Source organism: Balaenoptera borealis, assembly GCF_965194805.1.
Source record: "Balaenoptera borealis genome assembly, chromosome: X".
Lineage (NCBI taxonomy): Eukaryota > Metazoa > Chordata > Mammalia > Artiodactyla > Balaenopteridae > Balaenoptera > Balaenoptera borealis.
Window position 1 is genome coordinate 56,800,180 of NC_138881.1, and position 25,935 is coordinate 56,826,114.

Genomic DNA, 25,935 nt, shown 5'->3' on the forward strand with positions numbered 1-25,935 from the left:
CGTAAGTATTTAAATCCCCCCCCCCCACCGCCCACGGTGCCAGTCACTTACAGAGCTCAATAGATATTAGTCTGCGTGCCCGGTCACCCCGTTCCTTCACCCTTAGTTGCTGGCCCTGGGCTTGTGCCTTGTCCCAGCCCCCCCGCATTGGTGTGACCGGAGGAAGTGGCAGCAGCGCGGGGATTGGAAGAACTCGAAGGCAAAGCCCCGCCCACCACAATTTGGGCCGCTTTCTGGGGAGTTCGGTGGGCCGGACTGCGCCCTCATTGGTCGAAGGTCCTGTAGGTGGGCGGGGCGTCCCCGCCACCCGACTCGCCGCTGCTCCCTCCCCACCTGCGCAGAGAGTGGCCGCGGGTTGACAACAGCTAAGCAGCCGCGGCAGCTGCTCCTCTGGCTGGCACCGTTACCCCCGCCCAACCCCAGGCTCCGCGCGTGCCTCCCGCCCGCTGGCAGCTGCGTCGGGGTCTCGAACCCAAAGCGACGGACGCGGCCTCCAGGTGGGAGTTGGGGCGACGGCCGGGGGAGGTCGGGGCCGGCGGGGGGCCGGGGCTCCCTCGCCTCGCCTCTCCTCGCCTCGCCTCTCCGGCGCGCTCCGGCCCCCGCTCTTAGCGGTTCGGCTGCGCGGCGTCCACGGGAGACGCGGAGGGAGCGAGCCGAGCCATTTGCGTCCCCAGGATTAGAGGCCGGTGTCGCCGAAATTGGGGGACCCCCGGAGCCCGCCAGCCGCGCTTCTCCCTAGGAAGCCTCGGGAGTGGGGTGGTGGAAGGCGGCTGTCCGCCCATTACCCCCGGGCCTGACTGGAGCCCGGAGCTGTAGCTCAGGGACTTCGGAGACGGGCTGGAACTGGGCGGGGTGGCGGGGCTTGGGCTTTGCGGTCGGGTCACGCCGCTTTTCCTCTCCTCTCCTCCTTCCTCTGCTTTGAGCGCATTTCCAGGAAGCCCCTGGTTGGGCAGCATGGGCTTTCCCCTCGGCCACTGCCTTCCTTCTGAGAAACGCCCGGACTTTCCTGGTATTGAGGTGGCAGCGGGGATCAAGCGAAAACCTTTGGATAAGTCGTTTCTTCCAGGGCTCAGTTTCCCCATGAAGTCCAAAATGGGTTTAGATTAGAGAACCTCTGAGCAAAGGCCTTTTAGTGGAAGTTTTTGGGATTTCCCAATTAGATAGTCTGAGGTTCTCTCCTCCATTTCTCTTCTCCCAAACTCTTTAAAGTACTGAGTTACGACTCGGGGAACCAAGGCTTAGCCACTAATTCATGTGACCTTAGGCGAGTCATGCTACTTCTGTGGGCCACAGTGTTTTCAGCTGCACCTTGGGTGGTGGGCTGGATTTCGGTATCTAAAGGGCCAGTCTCTTCCACCCTGACATCTGGTGACTTGTCCAGGCTCTTAAACTGGCAGGTAAAGGGTTGTTTCTGAGATGCTTGGGGCGACAGGAGCTATGCAGATGGAGAGCCTTGTGGTGATTATGCAGCTAAGCCAGCTGGAAAACTAGTGGTGGTGGGGAGGGCAAGCAGGACAGCAGCCAGACTGGTGGGGAGTGGTGGGGCCAACGCAGAGCCCTGGGCCCCAGAGGTTGCGCTGGAGGGCCCTGGCTTGTCTCCATCTCACTCAGAGCACCCGCGTCTGCCGACCCCGAAGGAGACGGTGATGAATCACACCCAGGGCTATTTTCAAACCCTGACTCCTGCTGTGGACCTGTTCCCGCCCCCACTCTAGGGGTTGATGTCCCCACCCACCGTCTGTCTTACTGCTCTCTGAATTTTCCCTTCACTTTCGTCCTCCTGGAATAGAAGAGAGACAGTTCTTGTGGGGGGAATGAGAAGGCAGGCAGCCCAAGGGCGTAGAGAAGGTGGTGACTGCAGGTGGTTTCTGAGTGGTTGATGGAGTGAACGGAAAGAATGTGATGGGAATGATGGTTTTAGGGGTGGAAGATTCTTTCACCCTAAAGCTACAGCTACCATATCGCTGGACATTCTGGGCTGGTCCTCATTTCCAGGATTTGGCCTTTGTCCAACTATTTTCTGGATTTGGGATTTGGAATTTCTACTCCCTGGACCTCTGTAGTTAGAAAACACCACATGGATAGAGTCTGGTTTCCCCTATTTGCTTGCCTTTTCTCCACTCCGTAAGCAATTCTTGGAGCAGTATGCTAAACCTCTCTGTGCATCTGCAGCTCCTCTCCCTGATCTGGAGAGGAGAGGGAGATGATATCTGGAGGTGTTTAGGGCAAGAAGAGAGGCTGAAGTTGCACTAAAGGGCTGTGTACCCTGTGTGAGTCCTGGGCGGGGGGGCGGGTGGCATGAGTCTTGCGGGGAAGACAGAAGACAACACTTCCTGAGTTTGAACAGAGGAGTGAAGGAAGTGGCACAGAGAAGTCCAAACTTTGACACTCTCTGTCTTCTTGAGGTTTAAAAATTCCATTCTTAGGGCTATAGATTGGAGAGGAGGGAGCAGAGGACCCCTGGATCCGGGTATAGGGATAACAGCAGCAACACAAAAGCAAGAAAGTCCCGAAGGGAGGAGAGGATCGAGTCTCTAATGGGGCTGCTGTGGCAGCGGTCAGTGCTTTTCTGCCCGGAGACTCCTGGAGCTCCCTGTTCCAGCCTTGGAAAGTTCAGGTTCAACAGATGACAGGTTTAACAAAGGCAGGCTGTGCCTCCACCTTCTTGGGGAAGGTGGGGCATGGGGTCTCTCACTGGAAGAAGGAGTTGCCTCTGGCTTGAATAGGATAAGGAGAACTTTTTTCTTGGACTCCCAGTTTGGGTAAGATTGAGTGTCATGGCCCTGGGCCTTTGGGAGGCTGTTATCAGATAAAGTAAAGATAGGGGATCTGAAAGATGCAAGGGCTCTAGGATGGGATGTGTGAACTCCCCCACCCTACAACCCTAAACAGAGGAGTTGAGCACAGGGCTGGAAACACAGTTGTTGGTGTCAAGTGTTTATTACGGCTTTATTCATCTGTGACCCGGGGCCTTGGTTTATGTGTGTATATTAAGGGGGAGCGGGTCCTAGTAAATTTGAATCAGTGGACAGGAGGCACCAGTCTGGGCCCTTGTCACCAGTCTGAAGTGCTGTGTTTGTGTGTTGAGTCTCCTCTTGCCCAGCCTTCCACCTTGGGAACTTGCGTGCCCACTGTTGCTGTCCCTATTTACCCGTGACCTCTCAGGGACTGCAGAACTGGAGGTTAAGTTCCTCAGGAGTCCAGCATGTTGCGGGGCCAAGAACTGGGGACTGGGAGCAGGACTCGTGGAGGTTTAAATCCAGGCTCTGCTGCACCACTCAATCTCTCAGTCTCTTGGTTTTTCCCCGCTTTTTCCACTTTACTGGATTAAACAAGAGGATCCATGGCTAAGTGCTTGGTGAACTACCAAGTGCTATATAAATTATTAGCCATTAAATTCTTGGTACTAGGTCTTGTGGAGGACACAAAGTGTAACCTCCACCTTCACGGAACCTACCATCTAGTAGATGGGGGTGAGTGGCATGAATGATACATGACACACTAAGTCTTTACCTCGGTGAGGGCTTTAAAAAATTATTATGAAGAATTTCGAACATACATAAAAGTAGAGATGATTAATGTAATAAGGTCCCATGTGCTCGTCACCCAACTTCAACAGCCGTTAGCCCATGGCCAATCCTTCCCTGTATATGCCTCCATCTACTTCGTTCTCTTTCTTGTTATTTTGACATGAATCCCAGACACCTTTTGATTTATCTTTAAATAGTCATATATATATATATATATATATATATATATATATATATATATATGAGTGATAAGGACTTAAATGATAGACACTGCACCACTATCACACTTTAAAACAGTCCCTTAATATCATCAAATATCCTAGCAGTGTTCATATTTCCAATTGTTGAGGAGGATATTTTGCCCTGGGAGGCCTGACCAGGGAGCAGTGGCTTTTGACTGAGGGGAAGGTGACTGACAGAGGCAGTGACATTTGAGCTGAACCTTGAAAGAGAGGCCCAGGAAAGGTCTGAGCTGGAGGGATTATGGAGCCCTATCCCCTTGTTTTACAGTGCCTGCTGCCATCTCTGAAGCTCTGGCTCTGGGGCTCGGGCTCCCAAGGCTGACTTGTGGAGGCTTCTTGTGGAAAGTACATGCGTGCCTTGGTTCTCTAGTGGTAAATGAGAGTTCTGACTCTCTTGCTGGCCTCCCCAGTTCCAGGGCCACCCAGGATCTTGAGGTCGGCAGGCCTGGGAGAATTCCTGGGAGGCTGCTTGCCTCCTGGCCCCTCCCCTGCCCCTGGCCCCTGAGGCCAGTTCCATTTCAGAGCAAAACAGGATGCATTCAGGATGAGCGTCTTTCCCAGCTTGTCATCTAATCACCATGACCCAGCTTGGAGCTTCCTCTCTCATTCATGATAAAAACCCTCACTGTCTCGCTTTTCCCTCCCACTCCAGTAAGGGTGTGCTGACTTCCTCCATATCCGGGCCAGCCCTCCTCCACCCCTGTGTGGAGCCGAGAGAGAGCTTCCCTCATCCAGGCCTCGCTGCCCCAGAGCCTCCTGCTCTTGGGCTGTCCTTGGGAAAGGAGTGGCTCCTTTCCAACAAGCCTGGGGTCCTGCCACTGCTTGGTTAATGATTGAGCCACATAATAACCACTTTGGAAAGTCACCTCTAGGGATGGCCATTAACTAACTCTTTGTCCACCCCAGGCCTTAAAGGGACCCCATTGCTGAGCCCTTACCTTCCCCCAAGGGGACATTAACGAACATTCAGTCATGGGAACTTCTGGGGCCAATTAAACTTCTGCTCCTCTGTTTTCCCTTGGGCAAACAGAAGTAGTCATTCACATTGCTTGAAGGACACATATGCAACTTGGGTGGTATTATAGAGAGGGGCAGGGAGTTGAGTTAATAGGGATTCAGATGGACAGTGGGGTAGGAGTTTTTTGGGTTTTTTTAGGCATCAGAGTCAAAAGGGGGTTGGGGTGTTTCCAGGAGCAGCTGACTCCCTGATTCAATCTGAAAGTCTAAAAGAGCAAGAAATGCCCACCCAAAGGGTTTGCCATTACTGGGGGTGGGGTGGAGCTGTGTGTTTTTGTTTTCAGTCCGCTGTAGGTCCCTTCACACCAGGCTGGGACACGAGGCCTGAGACCTCCATAGTGGAGGAGGAGACCTTCCTCAGAGAACCTGTATCTTGACAAGCAGTGGGAGTTGGGAAGGGTCAAGCTAGGACCCAGGCCCAATTTAGAAAGCTCTAGACCACAAGAAGCTTTCTGCAGTTTCAGTGAGACGAGAAGGAACCAACATTTAGTGAACCCTGTGGGCCTACGTTAGGGTCAGGAAACCTGGCTTCTGGTTGTGTCTCTCTATAGCTACCTCTCCATGAGTGACTTCAGAGAAGACATTTGCTTTCTCTGGGCCTAGATCTTTAAAATGCAGGGCCCATGGCATGGACTCAGTGGTCTCCCAGGCTTCCTTTTAGCCATGAGAGTATGCGTTTCCAGTCAAGAGCATTTTCTTATCCACAAGGCAAAGGTGAGCTGGCTTCAAATTCTGCCAGGGCCAATCACTAAATACTCTTAGCCGGCTGGTCAGTTAGGGCTGGCCGGGCCTTGAACCGCCAGAGCTTGGGTTTTCCTTGAGCATGGGCTTTTGTACAGTTTGCTCTCTCGCCCCTCCTCATGTTTCCATCTGTCTCAGGTGGCCACCCTCTGACCCATTCAGCCACAAGTTAATGAGTGACCTGCTCCCCCTGGGTAGTAGCAGCCCAAGGTGCTCCTGAGATCCCAGGTCTCTGTGGGAATCAGCCGAGGGCCTAGCCAGCTCCAGTCACCTTTATGCTTCTCCCACAGTACCCCAGAGGTAGGAAGCAGGCAGAGCTTGGGGAAGAAGAACCTTTAGAGGGCAGTGGGTCTGACTCTCTTTCTGAAGCTCGGGTCTTCCCCCTCCAAGTACTTGTGCAGCTCCTGTCACCCATCTTCAATAACTGGGAGTGCAATGTTTCAAGGCAGTTGCTTACATCCATGTAATCTCCAAAAGTTTTTTCTGATGTTGAGCTGATCTCTGTCTCCCTATGGCTTTTACCCCTGAGTCCCAGCTCTGCCCCCTGGGACCACTTAGACCCTATCTGTTCTCTCTGATCTGTAGATGTCTGAGGACAGAGCCCAAGTCCCCCTGTGTTTTCCCTAGGCCAAACAGCCTCAGCTTCTCCAAGTGCCCCTCAGGGGACCTGGGACCAGTCCCCTTCCCAGCCTCATTACTGTCCTTTGCACATGCTACCCTTTGTGCCTCTGGGGCACGAAATGGGGCTCTGGAAGTCCCTCACTCTCGTCTGTTTTTCTGTAGCCTGAACTTTTCCAGAAGACTTCTCCATTACCTTTTCCTGGTTGACTCCAGAACCTCAGGTAGATTCTGAACCCCAGGAGTCCTGTGGGTGCAAACACCTCATACGGTTCTCTCTGATTTGTTTGTCATTCCGGTCCAGCCAGCTCCCATGACTGTGGTGCCCTGGGAGGGTAGGGCCTTCTCCTCAGTGCTCCCACAGCAGAGGGCAAGCCTGAGGGGAGGAGGTGCTCACTGGGATGGGCCGACTGCATGGTACTGTGTGGGGGCTGCCCGTATAGCCCGCTTTCCTGTGACTTGCTTTTGCCTCTTGAGCTGGTCGGGGGGTGGAGGAAGGGGATATTTTAAGGAGCATCGAAACTGGAAATGAGTCCGAGCCATGCCCACAGTGGGGCCTAGAAGGGTGAATCAGACGGGGAGAAACACCAACTCAGCCACGCCTCTAGCAGTTGATGACGATGACATTGACACGTCCTCCCATTTCTTTAAAGTTTCCAAGGCACTTTCACTTCCACGATCCCATTCTGTTCTCAGAGCAGCCCAGTCAGATAGACAGTGTGAGCCCCCCGGTGTGATCCTGGCTGATCCCCACCTGAGGCCCAGAGAGAGGAAGGGCACAGTCTCCAGGGAGGGAGGATTTGGAACCCAGGTCTCTGACGCTCAGCCCTCCCTGTTTCCCCCAAACCACACTCGGCAGCCAGGGCAGCTGGGGCTGACTTGGCAGCTTCCGCACCACAGAGGAACCTCTGCCCAAGCTGCAACTCTGTTCCCATGGTAGAGGGAGTGACCTCCAGGGGAGGTGCCTGAGGATTTCCTGTCCTTTATCTGGGCTGGCCAAAGGCAGGCCTGTCTGAGGTGTGAGATAGGCACTTGCAGCCACCTTTTCTGCTCCAGGCTGAAGTCAAGTCAGGAGGGACAGGGGCAGCAAGTTTGGGAAGCACCTTGCCCCAAACATCTGGTCTGAGCCGCCCTCACCTGAGTAGGGCCTTCTAAATGGGAACAACAGAGAGGGGCATGTGGGAAAGTGGCCAGAGTGGAGCCGAAGCAAAACAGCCCCCAAAGTGTACACACGGCGCCTGGGGCAGGAGAGTGTCATGGTGAAGAGTGGGGACTCTGGTATAATGCAGTGCTGGGTGACTTTGGGCAAATTACGTAATCTCTGTGAGCCTCCATTTTGTCAGCTATAAAATGGAGATATGTACTTACCTCATGGGTTGCTGAATATTAAATCCAATAATATAAACAGTACTCTCACTGTTATTGTTGTTTAGTAGTACTTTCTGCCACCTTGTCACTTTGCTGTTTCTCACTGACCTGGGGACATGCTGTGCGCAAACCTGCCACGTCCTGGGCGTAGGTCTGGACTTTTCTGTCACTTCAGATTCCACCTCCTCCCGAAAAGCTCTTCCTGGCCATGCCCGCCTACAGGGTTCCCTTCCTCTGGCCTCCTTAGTGGCATTTATGACACTGCAAGAGGCTGTAGTAATGATGATAACACCAAGAATAATAGTGAACTCTTCTCAATTTTTGGCACATTTGAATTTACTTAGCTCCCATGACAATTCAGCAAAGTAGGTACTGCTGTCGTCACCCCCATTTTATGTATGAAGAAACCGAGGCAAGGAGAGGTTAAAAGAAGAACTTCCTCGAGGTCACTCCAGTGGCTCGGGAATGATGGAGCTGGGATCAGGACACAGGCAGTCTGAGTCCACCACCCACACCCTTAGTGACTGTGTCATGCTTCCCCCTTGCCTTTCCCAGGTGCCTGGCTGGGAGGCAAGACCCGAAGCTTGGGTCTCCCTTCTACCCCTGACTGCTCCCCGCACCCACCAGCAATCAGTCACTGCTGTGCAGACAGTCCCCAGGTCCTTGCCTGCTCCCGGACCCCCGAGGTGGACAGATGGAGAGGAGAGAAAACACTGAGGGCTGGGTATCCATGCTCTAAAGCAGAGCTGTGCTGGGGTGGGGGAGTGTGTGCAGGAGGGATTTGGGGGTTGTTCCGATGTCAGCAGCAGGCCTGCCTGGTTAGCACTTTCCAGCACTGAGGGTGGAGAGCAGGCTGCTGGGTGGCATCAGGGGGAGAAGAGACATTTTAATGAGCTATCTCCACAACCAGGTTGCATTATTTAGAAGGTTAGGGGCAGGCGGGAGGCTGTCTGGATTCACTTTTGTGAGCCCTCCAGCTGGTGTGGCCCGAGCTAAAATTGGGTATGTATGTGGTGGGCTTTTGTCTGGAAACTCTAGTCCTCCCCACAGTGTTCCCACCTCAGGGCTCTTGGGTGCTGCAGGCGTCCTTCCCTCAGGCTGTACCAGTTGCCAGCTCCATTGCTTTCGAGCTCATTCTCTGTTACTTGCCTCCAAACAAGCTCCAGGGGGTGCTTCAGAGGACATTCCATCTTAGCCTCTGCCTCCCTGAGAAGGATGGGCGTGGTAGCAGCTCTGGCCAAGTACGCCAGGAGAGTTCAACATTTGTTCACTTTTCAGACCTTGGTGCCTACCATAGGGCCTGGTGTGGAGTAGGTGCTCAGGTAATAGTGGTTGAATAAGTACACAACCAAGGGGGAGTGGATTTGGAGGGGAGAGCCTGGGGAGGCTGACATGGGAACAGATCAACAGGAGGGCAGTGGGTATTTAGGCAGGCTCCTGGCTCCATCCGTAGTCCAGTAGAAGCCACTTGACCTTTCCATAGCCTTAGTTTTCCCATTTGTGCGGCAGACCTGCTTTGGACAGGGCTGTTGTGGAGACCAAAGAGATATGGGATGATTAGGTGCTTTCTCCACTACTCTGAACTTACTTCAGGTTAAGGGTTCATACTGCAAAAACCCTGGTATATGTTTTTTGTGTCTATAGCCTAGGCGATTTCTCCTATTTAATGAGGAGGATTCTAACTTAGTGGCTCTGACTCTGGAGCCAGACTGCCTAGATGTGCATCTTGGCCCACCACTTCTTCACTGCTGATCTTGGGCAAATTACCTGATAGCTGTGGGCCTCAATTTTCTCATTGGTCAAATAGAGATATTGTCAGAGCATTTACCTCACAGGGCTGTTGTGAAGATTCAGTAACATAAATCATCTAAAAAGTACCTAAAGTAATGTCTCGGACATAATGATGACTTGTACTCTTTGGCTGTTATTATCATTATCTCATTTTATACTTGCAAATACCTCATGTTGTCGGTACTATGATCGTAACGCTATTTGACAGATGAGGAGACTGAGACATAGAGAAGTTAAGTCTTACACGGTACGATCGGTGTAAGGTCCTTAGCCCAGGGTCTGGCACGTAGTAAGTACTCAGTAAATATTAGTGTCTATTATGAATTATTCTTAATAATTACATTTAGTATCATAAATACTGTTATCAATAATGATCACAGCCACAGCTGAGAAGTAGCAGAGCCAAGACTAAAAGCCAAGTCTTCAGATCACTAGCCTGTTACTCTTCCCACTCACTGTACCCCAGAACCTCTATGCTCCGAGGTCTTAACACAGCCATTAGACCACTGTTTTGGGTTCTCCTTCCCTTCACCCCACCATGGCCTGACCATGCCTGTCATCACCCCTGCCCCGACCCTCTCCTTTGTGCTCCTCGTCCTGGCCCTCCCTTTGGCTGCTGCGGGGCTCCGGGGCGGGCTTGTGTCTGCTGGCTTCCAGAGGGAGAGCAGGCCCCACCTGAGGAGGCTACTTCTCTCAAGCCCATTTCCTTTCTGTCAGAGACAATTTTCTCTGGATCTCAGGGTGGGGCCAGGCTCCTCCAAGGCATTTCCTGCACGGGAGTTTATATTTGGCCTCAGCAAAAGGAAAGGGAAGTGGGACTAGGAAGTGGGGGTGGGATGTAGATGTGGTGGCCCAGGGTCAAAACGGGCGAGCGCCAAGACTTTGCAGGCCAGGAAAGGGAAGCAGGAGATGGCACATAGCCTTTCTCTCAAGTGAGCTTGGATGCCCTCACGGGAGCTTGGGATGGGAGAACTAAGTGCTCCTTGAGGCCAGAATGCCTCCACCCTCAGGCAGAGTTCATTTTCCCTTCTCACATCTCTGGGTCTTGGTTCCTGGCTATGTGGTTTCTGCCCTGGGGCAAGGTGGGTTGCCAGTCAGCCAGTCTGCTGGATCGCAGGTGTGTGCTCAGTTCTGTGTCCTCACTATGGGGATACCAGAGGAGGGGGTGCAGTCGGAGGTCTGCACCCTGTTGAGTTGGGAAGCAGGACTTCTTATCTAGGTGTTGCAAGAATATTCAGTAGCCCATACCACACAGCAGTGGGGATACTGAGACCCAAAGGACCCCAGTGCGGTGGAGCTCCAGTTGAATGGGGGAGACAGAGTTATGTGCTGCCAAGAAGGTACGGGAAATGCCCTGGGGGCCACTTAATTTAACTAAGCCATTGGGTGGTAGGGGGCTGGTGAGAGGTCAGGGAACGAAGGCTTCATGGGAGGTGGTGTTTGACCTCCATCTTGATGAGTAATAGGAATTTGCAGCTTCAAGCCAGGCTGGGTCTAGAGTGTGGAGGTGGAAAACAGTCTGACATCTGCCCTGGGCAGTGGGCAGTGGGCAGTGGGGAGCCCATTAGGTTGCAGAGTAGGAGAGTGGCCAGGTCAGAGCTGGGCTCTTGGGAGAAGAAGCTGGCAGGACGACCTGTTGAAAGGAGAGCCTGGAGGCTGGGAACTTACAGGGCTGAAGTAATCCAGGCATGAGAGTCTAGGGCATGGTTGGGCATGGGAAACCGTGACCACTGGATGGAAAAATTGATGGAAGTTGGTGGCTAAATACACGAGCGGAGAGAGGACAGACCAGGCTGACTGGAGGTTTAAGCCTCGATGTTTGGTGCCTTTGGAGGCAGGAAATCAGGAGAGCTGGATTAGGAGGGAAAGATGGGTTTGTTCTTGGTCCCTACAGAGGGTCCTCTCTTGAGTCTCCCAGAAGAGAACGTGCAGGAGAGGCTCCCCTCTCTACCGAGCCAGCCACTGCCAATTACACATACTTCTGTTCCGGGTCTAGATTTTGGTGAGTGGCCATTAGAAGATGGGGAAACTGCAACTTAGACAGAGGTACTGGCTTGCCCAAGGTCACCCGACAAGTTCCTAGTGGAGCTAAGGCCAGAATGTAGTTCTCCTGACCTTCAATCCAATATTCTTTCCACCCATACCACAGTGGAGAGCGGTTCCATCTGCCCCAGACCGGTTAGGCTGGCATCTCTTGCCTCCAGGCTCCAGACTGGAAGTGATGGAGTAGCACGTGGATTATTAAAACACCTGTCTTTCCTTGTCACCATGACCTTGTCAGAGCACCTGGGACAGGATCCCCTGAGGGCAAGAAAGCTAATGGAGCCACTGCAGCAGAGCACGTGACAGCTTTGACCTTCGCTTTCACAAGGAAGCCCTGGGCCAAGCAGGAATGTCAGCTGCCTGCTTTGGCTCTGCTACATCAAGTGCTTGCCTAGGAGACCACAGGCTGGGCCAACCCTGGACCCAAATTGTCAAGCAGCCCCAGCAAGCCAGAGGTCTGGGTTAGCCACAGGGCCCTCATGACCCTCCTCCATTTACAGCTGCATACTAGAGCTCAGGCCACAGTTTGTGTGTGTGTGTGGGAACACAGTGGAGGGTTCCTTGTGTCACTTCCATATTTATAAAAACTCCAAAAACGAGAACTGTCACGTCCCCTTGGCTGACCCTGCAAGGGGTCCACGGTGTCCAAAGACAAGGGACCTCCAGTGAACACTGTATCCATTCTTCACCTCACTCCTCAGGACATCCCCAAGGTGGGCTGGGGATGCCTGGAGGTACCTGAGGCCCCCAGGTAAGGTGGAAGGGAACTGCCCCTCCTGGTCTCACACTTCAGGTCTGGAGTCAGCCTTTCTTTTATTGTGGGAGGTGTCCTTTGCACTGTAGGATGTTTAGCAGCATCCCTGGCTTCTACTCGGCAGATGCTAGCAGCGTCCTCCCCCAGTTGTGATGACCAAAAATGTCCCCTGACATTGCCAAAGGTCTCCTGGGGCCGGGGGGAGGGTAAAATTGTCTCTGGTTGAGAATCCCTGTGGCCCTGTGGCCATGACATGGATATGGAGTGTTAAGGAGGGAGGGCCGCATGTGTGAACCTGCTACTGGCGAGCAAGAAGATTCGATGTCTTCATTTTGTTGCCACCCAGTCCCACGGTACTGTATTCTCCTGGGCCCTTTGCCTCGGTGGTGCCCCACTTGTGATGGGGAGGCTCCAAAAGTGCTGCTCACATGGGCCCAGGGCCTTGTCATCCCGCCGTAGCTCCAGATGAGAGACCAAGGATTGCATCCGAACAGGTGCAGCAGGGGCCCCGAGTTCTGACCTAACAAGCCAGAGGCTGGTCAGCGTCCAGCACTGCCTAGCTCGGCCGCTTGACATCGGCAGCCCTTGCTGCGGCTCCCCTCCTGCGAGGGTTGGAATGTGGGATGAGAGCTATTTTGGTCTCAGTCTCCCTTCCTCCCTCTCCCTCCCTCCCCTGGAACAATCTAGTTAAAGTTGTGATTCCAGCTAAGAGCAGCAGGAGCAGGAGAGATGATGGGTGCACTTGACCTCCCAGCGGACAGTGCATGGTAGACCCCCCTGAATGTCCGCTTCAAGGTCAGGAGGGGAAGGCTTGGCAGTCGTGGCATCCATGACAGCTCTTAGTACCGGCCCTTGTGAAGACCCCTCTCCTTCAGTCCCCCAGAGAGAGAGATGGCATAGCCAGGTGGTCACCTGTGGCAGCACCTATGCCAGGGTCACTACCAAACTCGAGGACCCCTTTGTGCAAATTCAAATGAAGCACCACCTCGGGGCTGGGTGGGCACTCTTCTTGTGGCCAAGGCCCCTTAGTGTAACCTTATGGGAGGGTGGAAGGAGCTGGTCGTGAGCACTTGGGGCCAACTGAGATATGAGCCCTCTGCTGGAAGGCCAACATCTCCTCCTCAAGCGGGGTCCCTCTCTAAGAGTGGGGGTGGGCAGAGGAACTGAGACTTGCATCAACCAAGAGAAATGATCTGAGAAGCTGTTTGCCAGAACCTGGCATTTCCCAGGTGCAGCAGCAGGACCTGGAGTGGTAGGCGGCCCCTCTGCCTACTTTGGCTACCAGCTTGGCCTCACACAGCCCACCTTCGGAACTTGGGTTGTCACATAGACAGCTGCCTCCCAGGTCTTTCTTTACCCCTCTGAACACTGGCTCTACCTTCTGGGTTCACTGAAGGTGAGAGAGATCACGCTGGAGACACCCATCCTGCGGTGAGGGCCACGGGGGAGACACCTTTCCAAATAGGCAACTAAGTAAGGGAAAGGAAACCAACGTTTGTTGAAAGCTGCCTCATGGAGTAAGTCAGCTTTGAATAAGTTACCTTCACAAACACCCACAGATGTGCCCTCTCCTGTCCTACCACATGCATTCAGATCACTGTTCATTGGGCCCAGAGAGAACACAGGCCAGTGATGAGAACGGGCCTGAGTATAGCCTCCAGCTAGAATCTTCCTAAAGACCTATGCTGTGGCTTTTTAGCTGGTCATGTCTGTTTAGGGCAGCAGTTCTTGATCCTGGCTGTGCTTTCGAATCACCTGGAGAGCTCTCAAAAACATAAAAACTAACTCTATCCCTAAAGAGTCTAATTTAATGGGTCATGATTTAATTGGAGCCCAGGCACTGGCATTTTAAAGCTCCCCAGATTATAATGTGTAGCCTGAGTCGAGAGGTGACTGCTCCAGCAGTAACAAGGACACTTTGATCTGGGCCTCTGTGACATCTGCCCATTGCTTGTCCTGGGCCCTGTATCTTGCCTGGTCCCTAGGCCTGAGCTGGACTTTGAGTTGGGAGGGAGCAGGCTGAACCGGGCCCTGGGCAGCAGCTGTCTCACAGCCCACTGAGTGACCAAAAGGTGTAAAGGGCTTGAGTTCCCCAATAGTGGTGTGAAGAGAAGTGGGGGGGGGGGATTGGTGAGGGAAGAGAGTGGCTGGCTGAGGCCTGAGCTCTGGCAGCTTTGTTGCCCATTGCCTTTTATTCTCCTTCTAGCTCACTTACTTTCTCACTTTACACCTAGGACACAATCTGAACTGGACTTTAAAGACTGTGAATACAAAGTTCAAGTCGTCTTAACAAAACAGCCCTCTCTGATGATAACTTTCATAGAGCTGCTTTCAAAACCAGACAGAAGCCAACCAGATGCACACAGTAACCTCAGAGGTAGGCAGGAAAGTTGTTAGTCCCCATTTTATAGATTTGGAAACCAAAGCTTAGAGAGTAAAGCAACTTGCCTAAGATGACTTAGGCAGCAAGTGGGGGAGTCAGTGTGATTGGAAAAAGCTTTTTCTCCAACTCAGTTATCATCTTTGAGCATTACTGTATTTCCTCAGTGGAAAACATTGCTGCCCTTTTCCTGGGTGCATAAACTCTTCCCTCATTCATGTAGCATTTCTCAAAAACAGAAGGCCTGCATTTCTCCTCATTCTGTCCATCTTTGCATAGAAAAATGTGCCATGCTAAGAGGATCCCTGGACGTGGCCTGTGGAAGTATAGGTGTAGATATTGTCATTGACCCCCGAGACAATCCGCTGCTGCTCGGCTATTCCTTCTTTGTCACTCCCTCTGGGAGACCTGTGGGTGTGGCCCTTGAGGCCTGATTTGACTCTGGAGCTTTCTAGTATGTTGTCTCCTCCAACCCTTAAGGGGATCAGTTGGGCTCCTCCCCAGGGAGAGAGTCTGGGGTTAAATCTCAGTGGAATGCAGCTTGTGCCAGCTGAGTGCTGTCCCTGACCTGTCCTGGCATATCACCCTAGCCTTGGCCAGCACATGGCCTGCAGAACATAGTGGTTGAAACTGCTGGAATCTGCACATCTGGACACAGAGGCAGGACCAGGGGCCGCAGACATTCCTCCATCACTCGCCTCAGCCTGCCCAGTGTCACTCTTCCCGCCAGGCACATAAGGCAATCCTCAGTCTGGGCTGCCTGGGCCCCAGCCCCAGGTGGATTGACTCTCCTGGCCGTAGGTGGTCACTCCTGGCCCCGGCCTGGGCAGGCTGGGATGGGCGGGAGGGACAAAGCAAAGCACCTTAGCTCAGCCCTTAATCACCAAGACCTACGTCCTTGACTGCTCCATCTGGGAGGGAGCCTCAGGGCCTCTCAGCCTTCCACGAGGTGGTGTATTGTCAGGAGCCAATGTCCCTGACATCCTGTTGGGTAATAACCCATTACATTCTCCAGATTCCTGCCAGGGAGGGCTGCTGGGGATTCATTCGGAGCCCTGCTTCTAACTCCTTGGCTCCTTTGTCTTTTGGAGCTATTGTGGCCTCTTTGAAACTTCTGCCTCTTAATCTCACTTCCTTGAGCCATCTGGCTCCAATTCTGACAGAGATATAGATGCAGCCACTTTCCAGACCCAGAAGAGAACACTAGCTGAGTCTCTTTCTCCCATTTTCTCTTTTTCCTTGGGACCCGTCAGTCAGTGTGGGGAAGGAACTCTCTGTTGAATGCTTGGTACAATGTGCCAGGTGCTTTTTCTCTCCGGTATTTTATTTAATGTTCTCAGTAGCTATTAGAAGTGGATTCTATTATTCTCATTTTACAGAGGAGAATACTGAGTCATAGAGAGGTTCAACAACTTGCCCAAAGTCAGAGAGCTAGTGACTGGCTAGTCAGAGAGCTAGTGACTAACCAGGATTGGAACTCAGACTTGTAACTCCACTAGACCAGAAGGGGCAGAAAAAAGTTTGGGGGCCTGGAGTTGGTTCCTTTGAGTCTAAGCCCTTTGTTTATCTGGCATCTGAAGGAAGGTGCCATAATGCAGTGGAAAGAACGCTGGGCATGGAATGAAAAGATCAGGGTCGTAGTCCCAGTTGTGACACTTAACTCTGTGACTTGGTAAAGTCCCTTGGGCCCTTTCCAGTCCATACTGTAGCTTTTAAAAAATACTGATTTGGAGAGTCTCAGCACAGATCAATTAAACGGGCCTCCGGGGACGGGGCCCCAGGGGATTGGTATTTTTACAAAGCTTCCTAGCTGACTCTAACGTGCATCCAAGGGTGAAAAGCCCTGAGCTAGGTGATTTATGCCAGCGCTTCTCAAACTTTAATGTGCATGCAGGTCATCTGAGGACCTAGTTAAGTGTAGATTCTGATTCAGTAGGTCTGGGATTCTGCCTTTCTAACAAGCTCCCAGGTGATGCCCGTGCTGGTGGTCCAGGGATCACGCTTTGAATAGCAGGGGCTAGAGGTCTCTACATAGGAATGAAAAAACTTGGCGCCCACCTGAGTGAGCTGGTCCCCTTCCCACCAACCCTGGCCAGGGCCACTGCCGAGCATTAGGGGAGTGGACAGCCTGCCCCTCTCCCACGGGACTTGTGACTCAGGCAGGAGGCACAGATGTGTAAGATGAGGACTTCATCACTGCACTCTTCCGCCACCTCCAGGCTCAGGAAGGGCAGTCAGATGCCTCTCTCCTCCCCCTCGTCCTCCTTGTTCTGCCTCTAGCCATGAGTGACCGAGGGCTGCAGTGGTCTTCAAGGGTGTGTTCTTGACATGCAGACCTGTTCCTGGGGACTGGCTCCCCTGCCTTGGGTGGCCATTCTAGACCTGTGGCCCTTTAGAGGTCACTGTCTCCTTCTGTGTCTGCCTTTCTGGAAACTCGGACCTGGTCCTTCCTTTGGCACCTCCCCTTTGTCCTAATGACAGGAAAGGAGAGCTGGTTGCCTGGAGGGGCTCTGAGGACAGGGATGGGCCTTTTCCCGGGGGCATGGTAGGAGCAGGAGACAGGGAAGTGGCTGTGGCAGCCGGCTCAACTGTCCTAGCAGCAAAACCATGTCCCTCAAATGCTGCCTGGGATGGTGTGAAGTCCCTTTGGGCTACTTTTACCACATTCCGAGATCATCACCGGCCTAGAGACCTGGATCATTTCCTGGGCTTGCATTGCCCCCTGCCAGAGGGGCTGAGGTATTGCTAGCTGGGCTCTGTGGGAACAAACACTTTCCAGTACCTCTCAGAGGTCCTGGTGATTCCTAGATTTCTATCGTAGGTTAGAAGGTTGTAGTGACATAAAACACACGCATGTGCACACAGATGCAGGTGCAGGTGCGTGCACAGACCGAGAGGCCTGTGGGGGAGTGTGCACAGGTTCATGGTCCCATGCTGATCTATGTGGATCGTGGACATGAGCAAACTTGGCTACAGTTACATGCAGAGACAGATGCTGGGACAGCAGCGACCAACGCACATGCTTTCAGAAATGCACAAGTGTTCATCCCCGCCCCACCCGTTTGCCCCCAAAGCCCTCAGGGGTTCCAGAAGCTTCAGAGCCTTCTCTTCTCCCCATCGAATCCTCATTAGTGTGCGACCCTTGAGGAGCCTGTTGTTTCTTCTGACCGACTTGCACCTTCCCGCGCTGTTCCCTCCCTTGTCTACCCACCTAGCATCTCTGAAATGCCTTCTTGTCCTTTCACTTATGATTCCTGGCTGCCAGAATCTCATCTTGGATTTCCTTGTGGGAGAGCACTGGGGAGAGAGCTCTTCCTGTCTTGGAGATATCCCACCAGTCTCCTTGGAGTCTCCTGGTCACAGGCACTAAGGAAGTAGAAGAAATGTTGGGGGCAGGACTCCGTGGGCCGAGAAGCTCTGCTGAGCCAGCAGCCTCTCTGTGCCCCCAACCACAATGCCAGGTCCCATGTTCCCAGCCCCACTGCTTCCTGGTACCACCTGGGTAGGGAACTGGGCAGTCCCAGGGCTCTGCTGCAGGTACTCAGCCTACCATGGCCAGGAGGACCTCCTTTGTGGCTTCAGTCCAGCTGCAAGTCTCCACTGAGGCTGGCAGGGGTGCCCCACCCTGTGCCAGGCACTCTCAGAGCAGAGGTGGGAGGCTAACCCAGCCATTGCCCTCCAAGACTGCCATAGGCCAGCACTGTCAGCTTGGCAAGCAGCATTGAGTTGTGGCACAAAGAGGCCAAGCCACGGGAGAGTGCCAGAACAGTCCTGGGAGGCCCTGTGGGGAGGGAGGGCTGGGACTTGGTGAATGGTTGGGGAGGGAGCGCACTGGTGAAGCTGCCATGTTAGAAGAGGTCGGAACCCTGAGCAGGAGTCAGACTGAGCTTGGACTCCGGCCCCTGCACTGTACTTTGTCAAGTGCGAGACTTTTAGACGAGCCCTTCCTTTCTGAGCCTGTTTGGAGATGTGTAAAATGGGCATATTAAAATCTGCACAGCTTATGGTGTGTGTTAAATGAGATTGGCTTACCAGAGTGCTGGGGAATGTTAGGTATGATGATAGGAGAGAATAATAGCTGTTGAACGTTGTGTATCCCTAGCTGTACTAGGATGGTCTGCCTGGGTCATGGAAGGGGGTAGCTCCCCCGGGGTGGTGGGAGGTGAAGACACAGCAATGGTTCCTTCCCCTGGCAGTATTCCTTGACCCCAGATGTTCCTGGGAGTTGCTGCTGCTGGTGGTCCTGTTCTTGGGCAGGGGTGGGAGAGTGGGAGGGGGATTGGGACAGGCAGGTAATGAAGCATAAGAGAGGTGTCCCAGCACATCCCGGGAGTAGGGTTTGGGGAGCAGAGGGGAAATCCTAGCTGTGACATGGAGTGAATGTGCCAGCCCCTTTGTACTTTTGTTGTCATTGCTAGGTCACCAGAGCTATAGGTACCTCCCTACTGGAGGTGCAGGGGCGCACACCAGGGTGGCTTGGCGCCAGCACCCCCTAATCTCCTTTCTCTGTCTCTCTCCCCCTCATCTGTTTTAGAAGCTGAGGCCAAAAAAGCATGCAGGTGGCTCCGAGCGACAGGATTCCCTCAGTATGCTCAGCTTTTTGAAGGTAAGGCCACTCAATGGCTCCCCCTCCCCCACCCCAAACTTGCCTTATCCCTCCATTTTTCAGCTGGAAAATGGGGTCCCTCAGATCTTTTCTTCAACCACACAAGAAGCTGCGTACCCTGGCCCTGCTCCCGTAGTTACAACCTCTCTCCTACACCATCCTGGCCTCTCTCCTGCATGCTTATCAGCTCTCACAAGCTCTGCAGTCACCCATGTGTTAAAGTACCGTGTCTCAAGCCGGGCCGCTGCTTTGTACCACCACATCTGCTTTGTACTGTTTCTGAGAACGCTATTTACATAGATGCAACATGGAGGGTGCACCCTGGCAGCCCTGCTTTCACCTTCCCTCCCCATGGCCTTATTTCTTTGCTTTCCTTCATTTTTCTGTTTTTCTCTAGAGTTGTTCATACTTGCTGTTTCCAGTTCCCCTCTTCTTCCCACACCCCCACTGTACCCTGGCTTCATCCCTACCTCGCCAACAAAACAGCCCTTGTCAAGCTCACCGGGGATCTCCATGTGGTCAAATTCAGCGGTCGCTTCTCAGTCCTGACTTAGTCTCTCAATAGCATTCAGCACAGTTGGCCACTCCAGCTCCTAGAATGCCCTCTTCTCCCGGCTGTCTCTCTGGCTGCCGCTCTCAGTCTCCTTAGCTGACTCGGCTTCCTCTAACTGCTCCTAGTTGTTAGGGTGTCCCAGGGCTCCGTCCTGGCCCCTCTTCTCGCTCGACATTTCTCTCCCAGGAGATCCTTGTCCAAGTACCATGTATATTCTGATGACTCCCCAATGCCTCTGTGTCCAGACCTCAGTCCCAAGCTCCAGATTCATCTCTTCGACTCCGAATTCAGTATCTCTGCTTAGCTGTCTGACAGACGTCTCAGATGTCACCGCCTGATGGCACCACCACCACTTAAGCCCCACATCCAGGCATCATCCTCCGTTCCTCTTTTCCTTTGTCCACCTATCTAACCCTCCAGCAAGGCCCTTCTCCCTCCAGAACATATCTTGAATCCATCCACTTCCTACCGCCTTCACTGCCACATCGGTGTGACCCGCTCACCTGGCCTAGTGCTGCAGCCTCCTTTCTGTGCTCCGTCCTCTACTCTGAACGCACAGCAGCTGGAGGGACCCTGGGAGTGCAGGCCTGCCTACATTACTCGGTTACTCTGCTCTGTGTTACTCCTCCGCTGGCTTCATAGCACACCCAGAATGAAGTGAGCGTCAGCACTTTGTTCCCGCCAACGAGACTGCATCACCCAGCTTCCACATACTTCTCTCTCCTTTGCTCACTACTCTCCGGGCTGCTTTCTACCACTTGCTCACGCCAGGCTCTAGCCCTCCTTGGAGCCTTAGTTTCGGTCCTGCCTGGGACTTTCTCCCAGGCTCTTTGCACGGCTGGCCCCTTCTCGCTCTTCAGGGCTCAGCTCAGAAGTCACCACCTTAGCAAGGCCTCTCTTTATCCCGTCACCCTGGCTCATGTCTTTGTTAGCATTTATAACTGCATAGTTTGTTTCCCTCACATATTGTTCACTGTCTGTTGCCCCTGTGACAATGTAAACTCCATGTAGGCTTGGATCATTTTAGTCTCATTCACTGTTGTGTCCCCAGTGCCTGGCACAAAGTCGATGCTCAACTAATAATAGTAAATGCGTCCATGGGCTTGTTTTACCAGTAAGGCAGAGAGAGGTGTGGGATTTGGGGGATGCTCTTTCCTCTTCCCCGACTCCTTCCTCTTTCCCATCCTCTTCCCAGACCCCAGGGAGTGGGTGCCCTTGCTCTGAGCAGTAGGGGAAGCGAGGTGTTGTTTGGCTGCACGCTGTCCTTGCTCTCTCCCTGGTCTCCCCGGTTCACCTTGGGTCAGGGAAGAGGTTCCCTGTCTGAGCAGCCCAAGATGCAGAGGGGACGGAGGAGCCCAGATGGGCTCTGGGCAGCCACCCAGGGCCTCGAGCCTGCCGTCGCCCATGGACCTGCCAAAACTGACTGATGGGTCCTTTTGTCCAGCTTGACTCTGCTATCCTTTCCTTGACCTTCCCCCAACGGCCAGCCATGAGCTCCCTGGGCCCCTCCTTCGCTGCAGCCTTTCTCCTGCTCAGCTCTCGCCTGCCTGCCTCCCCGCTTCCTGGGCCCCCTTCTTCTCGCTCAAGGGTCGCTGGCACTGAGTTTCTAACCTGCCACCCTCGACTCATCTTGGCTTTTCTCTGCCATACAGAAGGTTCGTTTCCTGTGGATATTGGCTCTGTGAAGAAGGACCACGGTTTTCTGGACGAGGACTCTTTGGGGGCCTTGTGCAGGTAGGGGTGCTAAGGGCCAGACCTGGGAGGTCAAGGGCCTGGCTTGGGGCTTCCTCATGGGAAAAAGCAATCCTTGTCCCCTCTGACAGAGGAGGAGCCTGCCTATTAACAAAGCTCATCTGCTGCAGTCACGCTGTTCACTCTGTCTACTGTGTCTGTGACATCCTCACCCACCCAGGCACTAGAAAGCCAAGGTCCAGCCTTGATTCTTTTTTCCCTTCAGTTAGAGCCTCCAAACATTCCTCTGATTTGTCCCCTCTCTACTTGTTTGAGGCCAAACCACGACTTCTTGGATTCATCCTCCTAACTGGCCTTCCTGCCTTCCGGCTCTGCATTCCCCTCCTTGCTCTGATCCAGCCTCCCTATAGCCACCAGAGTCAGCTTCCCAGTGGGTGCTCCTCTGCTTCAAATGTCTCGCTGTCTGCAGGGAGAAGTCCAAAGCTTTTATAGCATGACACCTGAGGCCTTTTGCAACCTGGCTTTGACTGACCTTATCAGCCTCAGTCCTCCCCTCACACACACACTGGTCTGTTTACTGACTGTTTCCCTCTCTACATTGTCACAGGCTCTGATCGAAGCCTGGTATAGGAGTCCCTGTTTCTCTGTCCCTCTGAATCCTATTTCTGTTCTCCTGCAAGTCTTCCCTGACTGCATTCCCCTGCCTTCATGGAAGTTCCTTGTCCCACCCTCTGTGTACCTGCTGTGCCTTCTGCCTACTCTGTTTTTGAACGTGTCCCATCTCTGTAGTGGGTTTTTCCACATCTATATGTTCCCAGAGGGCAGAGCCCATAATCTCCACAGCATCATGTCTGGCACTGAAACCTTCATGAACACGGGGACTTGGGAGAAGTTTTGATGTCTTGGGCACGCAAAGCAGTGGGTGGCATCTTGGGAGTGTCTTGGCAGGCTATGCCCTGCAGGCTCTGGGGCTTGGGACCCTTGAGTGAACCCTGCTTTGTTTCCTTGCAGGAGGCTGATGACCTTGAACAGTTGTGCCTCGATGAAACTGGAGGTTCATTTTCAGTGCAAGCAGGTGAGTTAGGACAAGGGTAGGCTCTGTGGTCTTGTGGTACCATGGGGAACCCAGGTCAAACAAAAACCACTTATGAAACTAGCTCCAGTGTCCTGTGAGTCTGGGCTGTCTGGAGCGGTGCCTTGCTCCAGCCTGGGAGTGGGGTGTAAGGGGCTGTATGAGGCTGCTGGGTTTTGGTGAGCCTGGTCTCAAAGTTGGGGTGTGAGAACAAGTACCCTGGCCCGCAGCCTTACCCACCCCCCTCAGCCCACCCCTCCCTCCTGGATTTACTAATAACTTGACCTAGTGATGGCCGTCCCTCAGGGAAATCCATCTGCCTACACTGCCTGCTCTGTGATGGCAAAAATTCCTTGACTAGGGAGCAAAGACAGAATAATGTGATGGAAAATCATGGCCTATATGGTCTTAGAAGTCAAGCTCCCTAACCTCACCCCACAAGGTCTTACCCCACTGAGCCTCATTTTCTCCATCTCTGCAGTGAATTGGGGGTGGCATTAATAGCCTCCAAAGGCCTTTCTGACTCGGCCAATCTGGGATTGTAGAAACGGAGAGGGCTCTTGGTCTGCATGTAGCCCTGGAATGTGGGCCGGATGAACCCATCCTTCCCTGGGGTCAGGCTTTGTGGCTTTTCTCTGGAGCTTTTTCTACCAGAGTCCTGCCATCTCCAAGTTGCCAGAGCACTGGCCCGGGAAGCAGGAGACACCTGGCGGCTGGTCCCAGCTTTGCACTGACTTTTCAGTGACCTTGGACAAGCCTCTTCCCCTCTCTGGTCCTCAGTTTCCCCACTTTGCAAATTAGAAAACTAGAAAATCTAAAATATGCTTTCTAGCTCTGCCATTCTGGGATTCTAATCTAAGACTATAGCCTAGAGACTCACTGGGAGGCTGCTGAGAACAGGAGGTCAAGATGCTTGGATTCTAGCTCTGGCTCTGTCACTGACTTGCTGCAGACATTGTATGGCCTTGGGCAAGTGGCTTCTTATTTGTTTGGGTTTCCCTATCTGTAACATGGGGAGGAAATTTGATTGATCAGATGACCACTACACTACCATTGATCAGAAGCCCACTACATCTGGGCTTCCTCCATGACTCCTAGCTTCTTCTGGCAATCCCAGAGCCAGTTCCCCTTCCTAGGACGTGTTCTCAGCCAGAGAGCAGGGCCCTTTGCCCCAAAGTCCCCCAAGAGTTTGGAGGCAGAGAGTGGAGCCCAAGCAAGGGCTTGTGGGCTGGACACCTCTGACCCCACCCTGTGGCGCCCTTCCCAGAATGAAGACTCAGAGGAGGAAGAGCACTGTACCATCAGCAACCACTGGGCCTTCCAGCGAGAAAGTAAGCGCTGGTCTCACGTGGGCTCCTCTGACCTGCTGGCCCCACCGAGCCCTGGCCTACCAGTGACCTCCAGCTGTGAGAGCGTCCTCACTGAGCTTAGTGCCATCTCCCTGCCAGCCATCACTGTGAGCCTACCACCCGGGCCAGTGGACCTGCCCTTGCTAGGCTGTGCTCCCAGCCCGAGTGGCCGGCCCTTCCTCAGCCCCACTCAGAACCAGGAGACTCCACAGGACAAAGCCAAGAAGCACCGTTCCCGGAGCTTCCTCAAGCACCTTGAGTCTCTGAGGCGGAAGGAAAAGGGTGGCAGCCGGCAAGCAGAGCCAGAGCGCAGCTCAGCCACCTCGGAGAAGGCCACCAAAGCCGCCTCTTTCCGAAGTCGCCGTGGCTTCCTCTACAGGGCCAAGAACCGGGCGGCCACCTCAGCCAGTGGCGGTGGCACTGAGACTCAGAGGGCCTGGGAGGCCTGGCCTGTGGCCACATTCCAGCATCCTCGGCGGGCACACTGGGGTGACTGCCTGGTGCACGTGCCCAGGGACCACAAACCAGGCACGTTCCCTCGCTCCCTGTCCATTGAGAGCCTGTGCCCTGAGGATGGACACCACCTGGCAGATCGGCAGCCGGGTAGCTGCTGGGGCTATGAAGGGCGCCGGGGCTCCTGTGGCTCCACGGGCAGCCACGCCAGCACCTATGACAACATGCCTGAGCTGTACCCAGCTGAGCCTGTCCTGGCTGGTGCCGAGGCTGAAGAGGAGGAGGAGGGTGGGGACAGCTACACGCACCTGGATGACATCCTCCAGCACGTGTGGGGGCTGCAGCAGCGGGTGGAGCTCTGGTCTCAGGCCATGTACCCAGACCTGGGGCCTGGAGATAAGGAAGAGGAAGAAGAGGAGGAAGCCGCTTCATCGGTAGAAATAGCCACCAGTGGAGTGGAAGGCCAGACCGATGAGACTCGGGCCCAGGGAGAGGCTCCAGCCCTCAGGGAGTCCTTAGCCCTGGGCCAGGCGGATGTCCAGCCAGGAGTCCCGGCTCAGGCTCAGGCCCCAGCTGAGGCTGAGCTCCTGGCACTGGCAGAGGCCGGGGCTCCCGGCTTGGCCCAGGATCATGAGCAGGAAGCAAATTCAGGCGGGGAACCCACCTCTGCCTCCAGTCTGTCTGTGGAAGAAGGACACTCCATTTCTGACACTGTGGCCTCCTCCAGTGAGCTGGACAGTAGCGGGAACTCCACAAACGAGACCGAGGCCACAGGGTCCCCGGCTGGACTTCAGGCATCAGCACCCCGTGAACGACGAGATTCAGGTGTTGGGGCCTCACTTACCAGACCCTGCAGGTGGGAGTTCAGGGTAGGGGTGGGGCAGGGCTTCTGTTGTCCCTCTCTCTCTCTTTCCCCCATCTCCCTGTCCCCTCCCTCCCTTCATCTCTCCCCCTACCCCCTTTCTCTCTTCCCTTCCTCTTTCCCTCCTCACCACCCCCCCAAAGCCAATTTCTTCATCACAAGGCGCAGAGGCAAGTTCTTAGGGGCTGAGTGATTGCCAGCTGGCAGCCAGTCCCAGAAGAGAAATAGAAAGAGTAATGGGACTCAGGAATCTGGGATGTGAGGTTCAGGACCTGCCTCTGCTATGGCCTTGCGCAAACTGTGGCTCCTTTTGGGTCTCAGTAGCACCATGTGTAAATCAAGGGCATCACAGGAGATGGTCTCTGATCCCCAGCTTCGCTATTCTGGGTTTCTCAGAGCAGCCCCTCCACTGCAGTCTTGAAGGGAAGGGGGACTGATACTGTTTGCTGGCACTAGATGGGCCTGAGCTCTGTGCCACCCTTCCTGACAGCATCTGGCCGCTGTGCAGCCCTGGAAACCAACACTAAGCTTTCTCCACCCTGGGGCCCAGCATCAATGCTGACAGTGGTCCCTTCTCCTTGTATATTTTTTCTTTTGGGGAAAAATAAAAAGACCAGAAGAACACAATTTTACTAAGGTTTACTGAAACCTGCTCCTCTGGCCTTCTCTACCCCCTCACCCCTCACCAGGAAGCTCCGTTGGCACAGCTTCCAGAACTCCCACCGGCCCAGCCTCAATTCGGAGTCGCTGGAGATCAACCGGCAGTTTGCCAGCCAGATCCACCTCTTGCACAAGGGCTCACTGCTGCGGCTCACCGCCTTCATGGAGAAGTACACTGTCCCCCACAAACAGGGCTGGGTCTGG

The 25,935-nt window shown here is 53.9% G+C and overlaps 1 protein-coding gene across 5 annotated transcripts in view; it reads left to right on the top strand.

Moving 5' to 3' along the window:
• The window catches only part of STARD8 (StAR related lipid transfer domain containing 8), a 71,038-nt gene that overhangs the window by 38,569 nt on the left and 6,534 nt on the right, over positions 1 to 25,935 (top strand). For 2 of the 5 annotated variants that reach the window (XM_082376557.1, XM_082376556.1), the window contains 5 exons: positions 19,019 to 19,090; positions 21,296 to 21,377; positions 22,347 to 22,410; positions 23,675 to 25,065; positions 25,761 to 25,934. In XM_082376557.1, the coding sequence (XP_082232683.1) occupies positions 19,019 to 19,090; positions 21,296 to 21,377; positions 22,347 to 22,410; positions 23,675 to 25,065; positions 25,761 to 25,934 (1,783 nt within the window). Of the gene's footprint in view, positions 1 to 326; positions 498 to 14,339; positions 14,482 to 19,018; positions 19,091 to 21,295; positions 21,378 to 22,346; positions 22,411 to 23,674; positions 25,066 to 25,760; position 25,935 lie in introns of those variants that run through there. The other 3 variants (XM_082376559.1, XM_082376560.1, XM_082376558.1) reach the window with 3 other exon arrangements.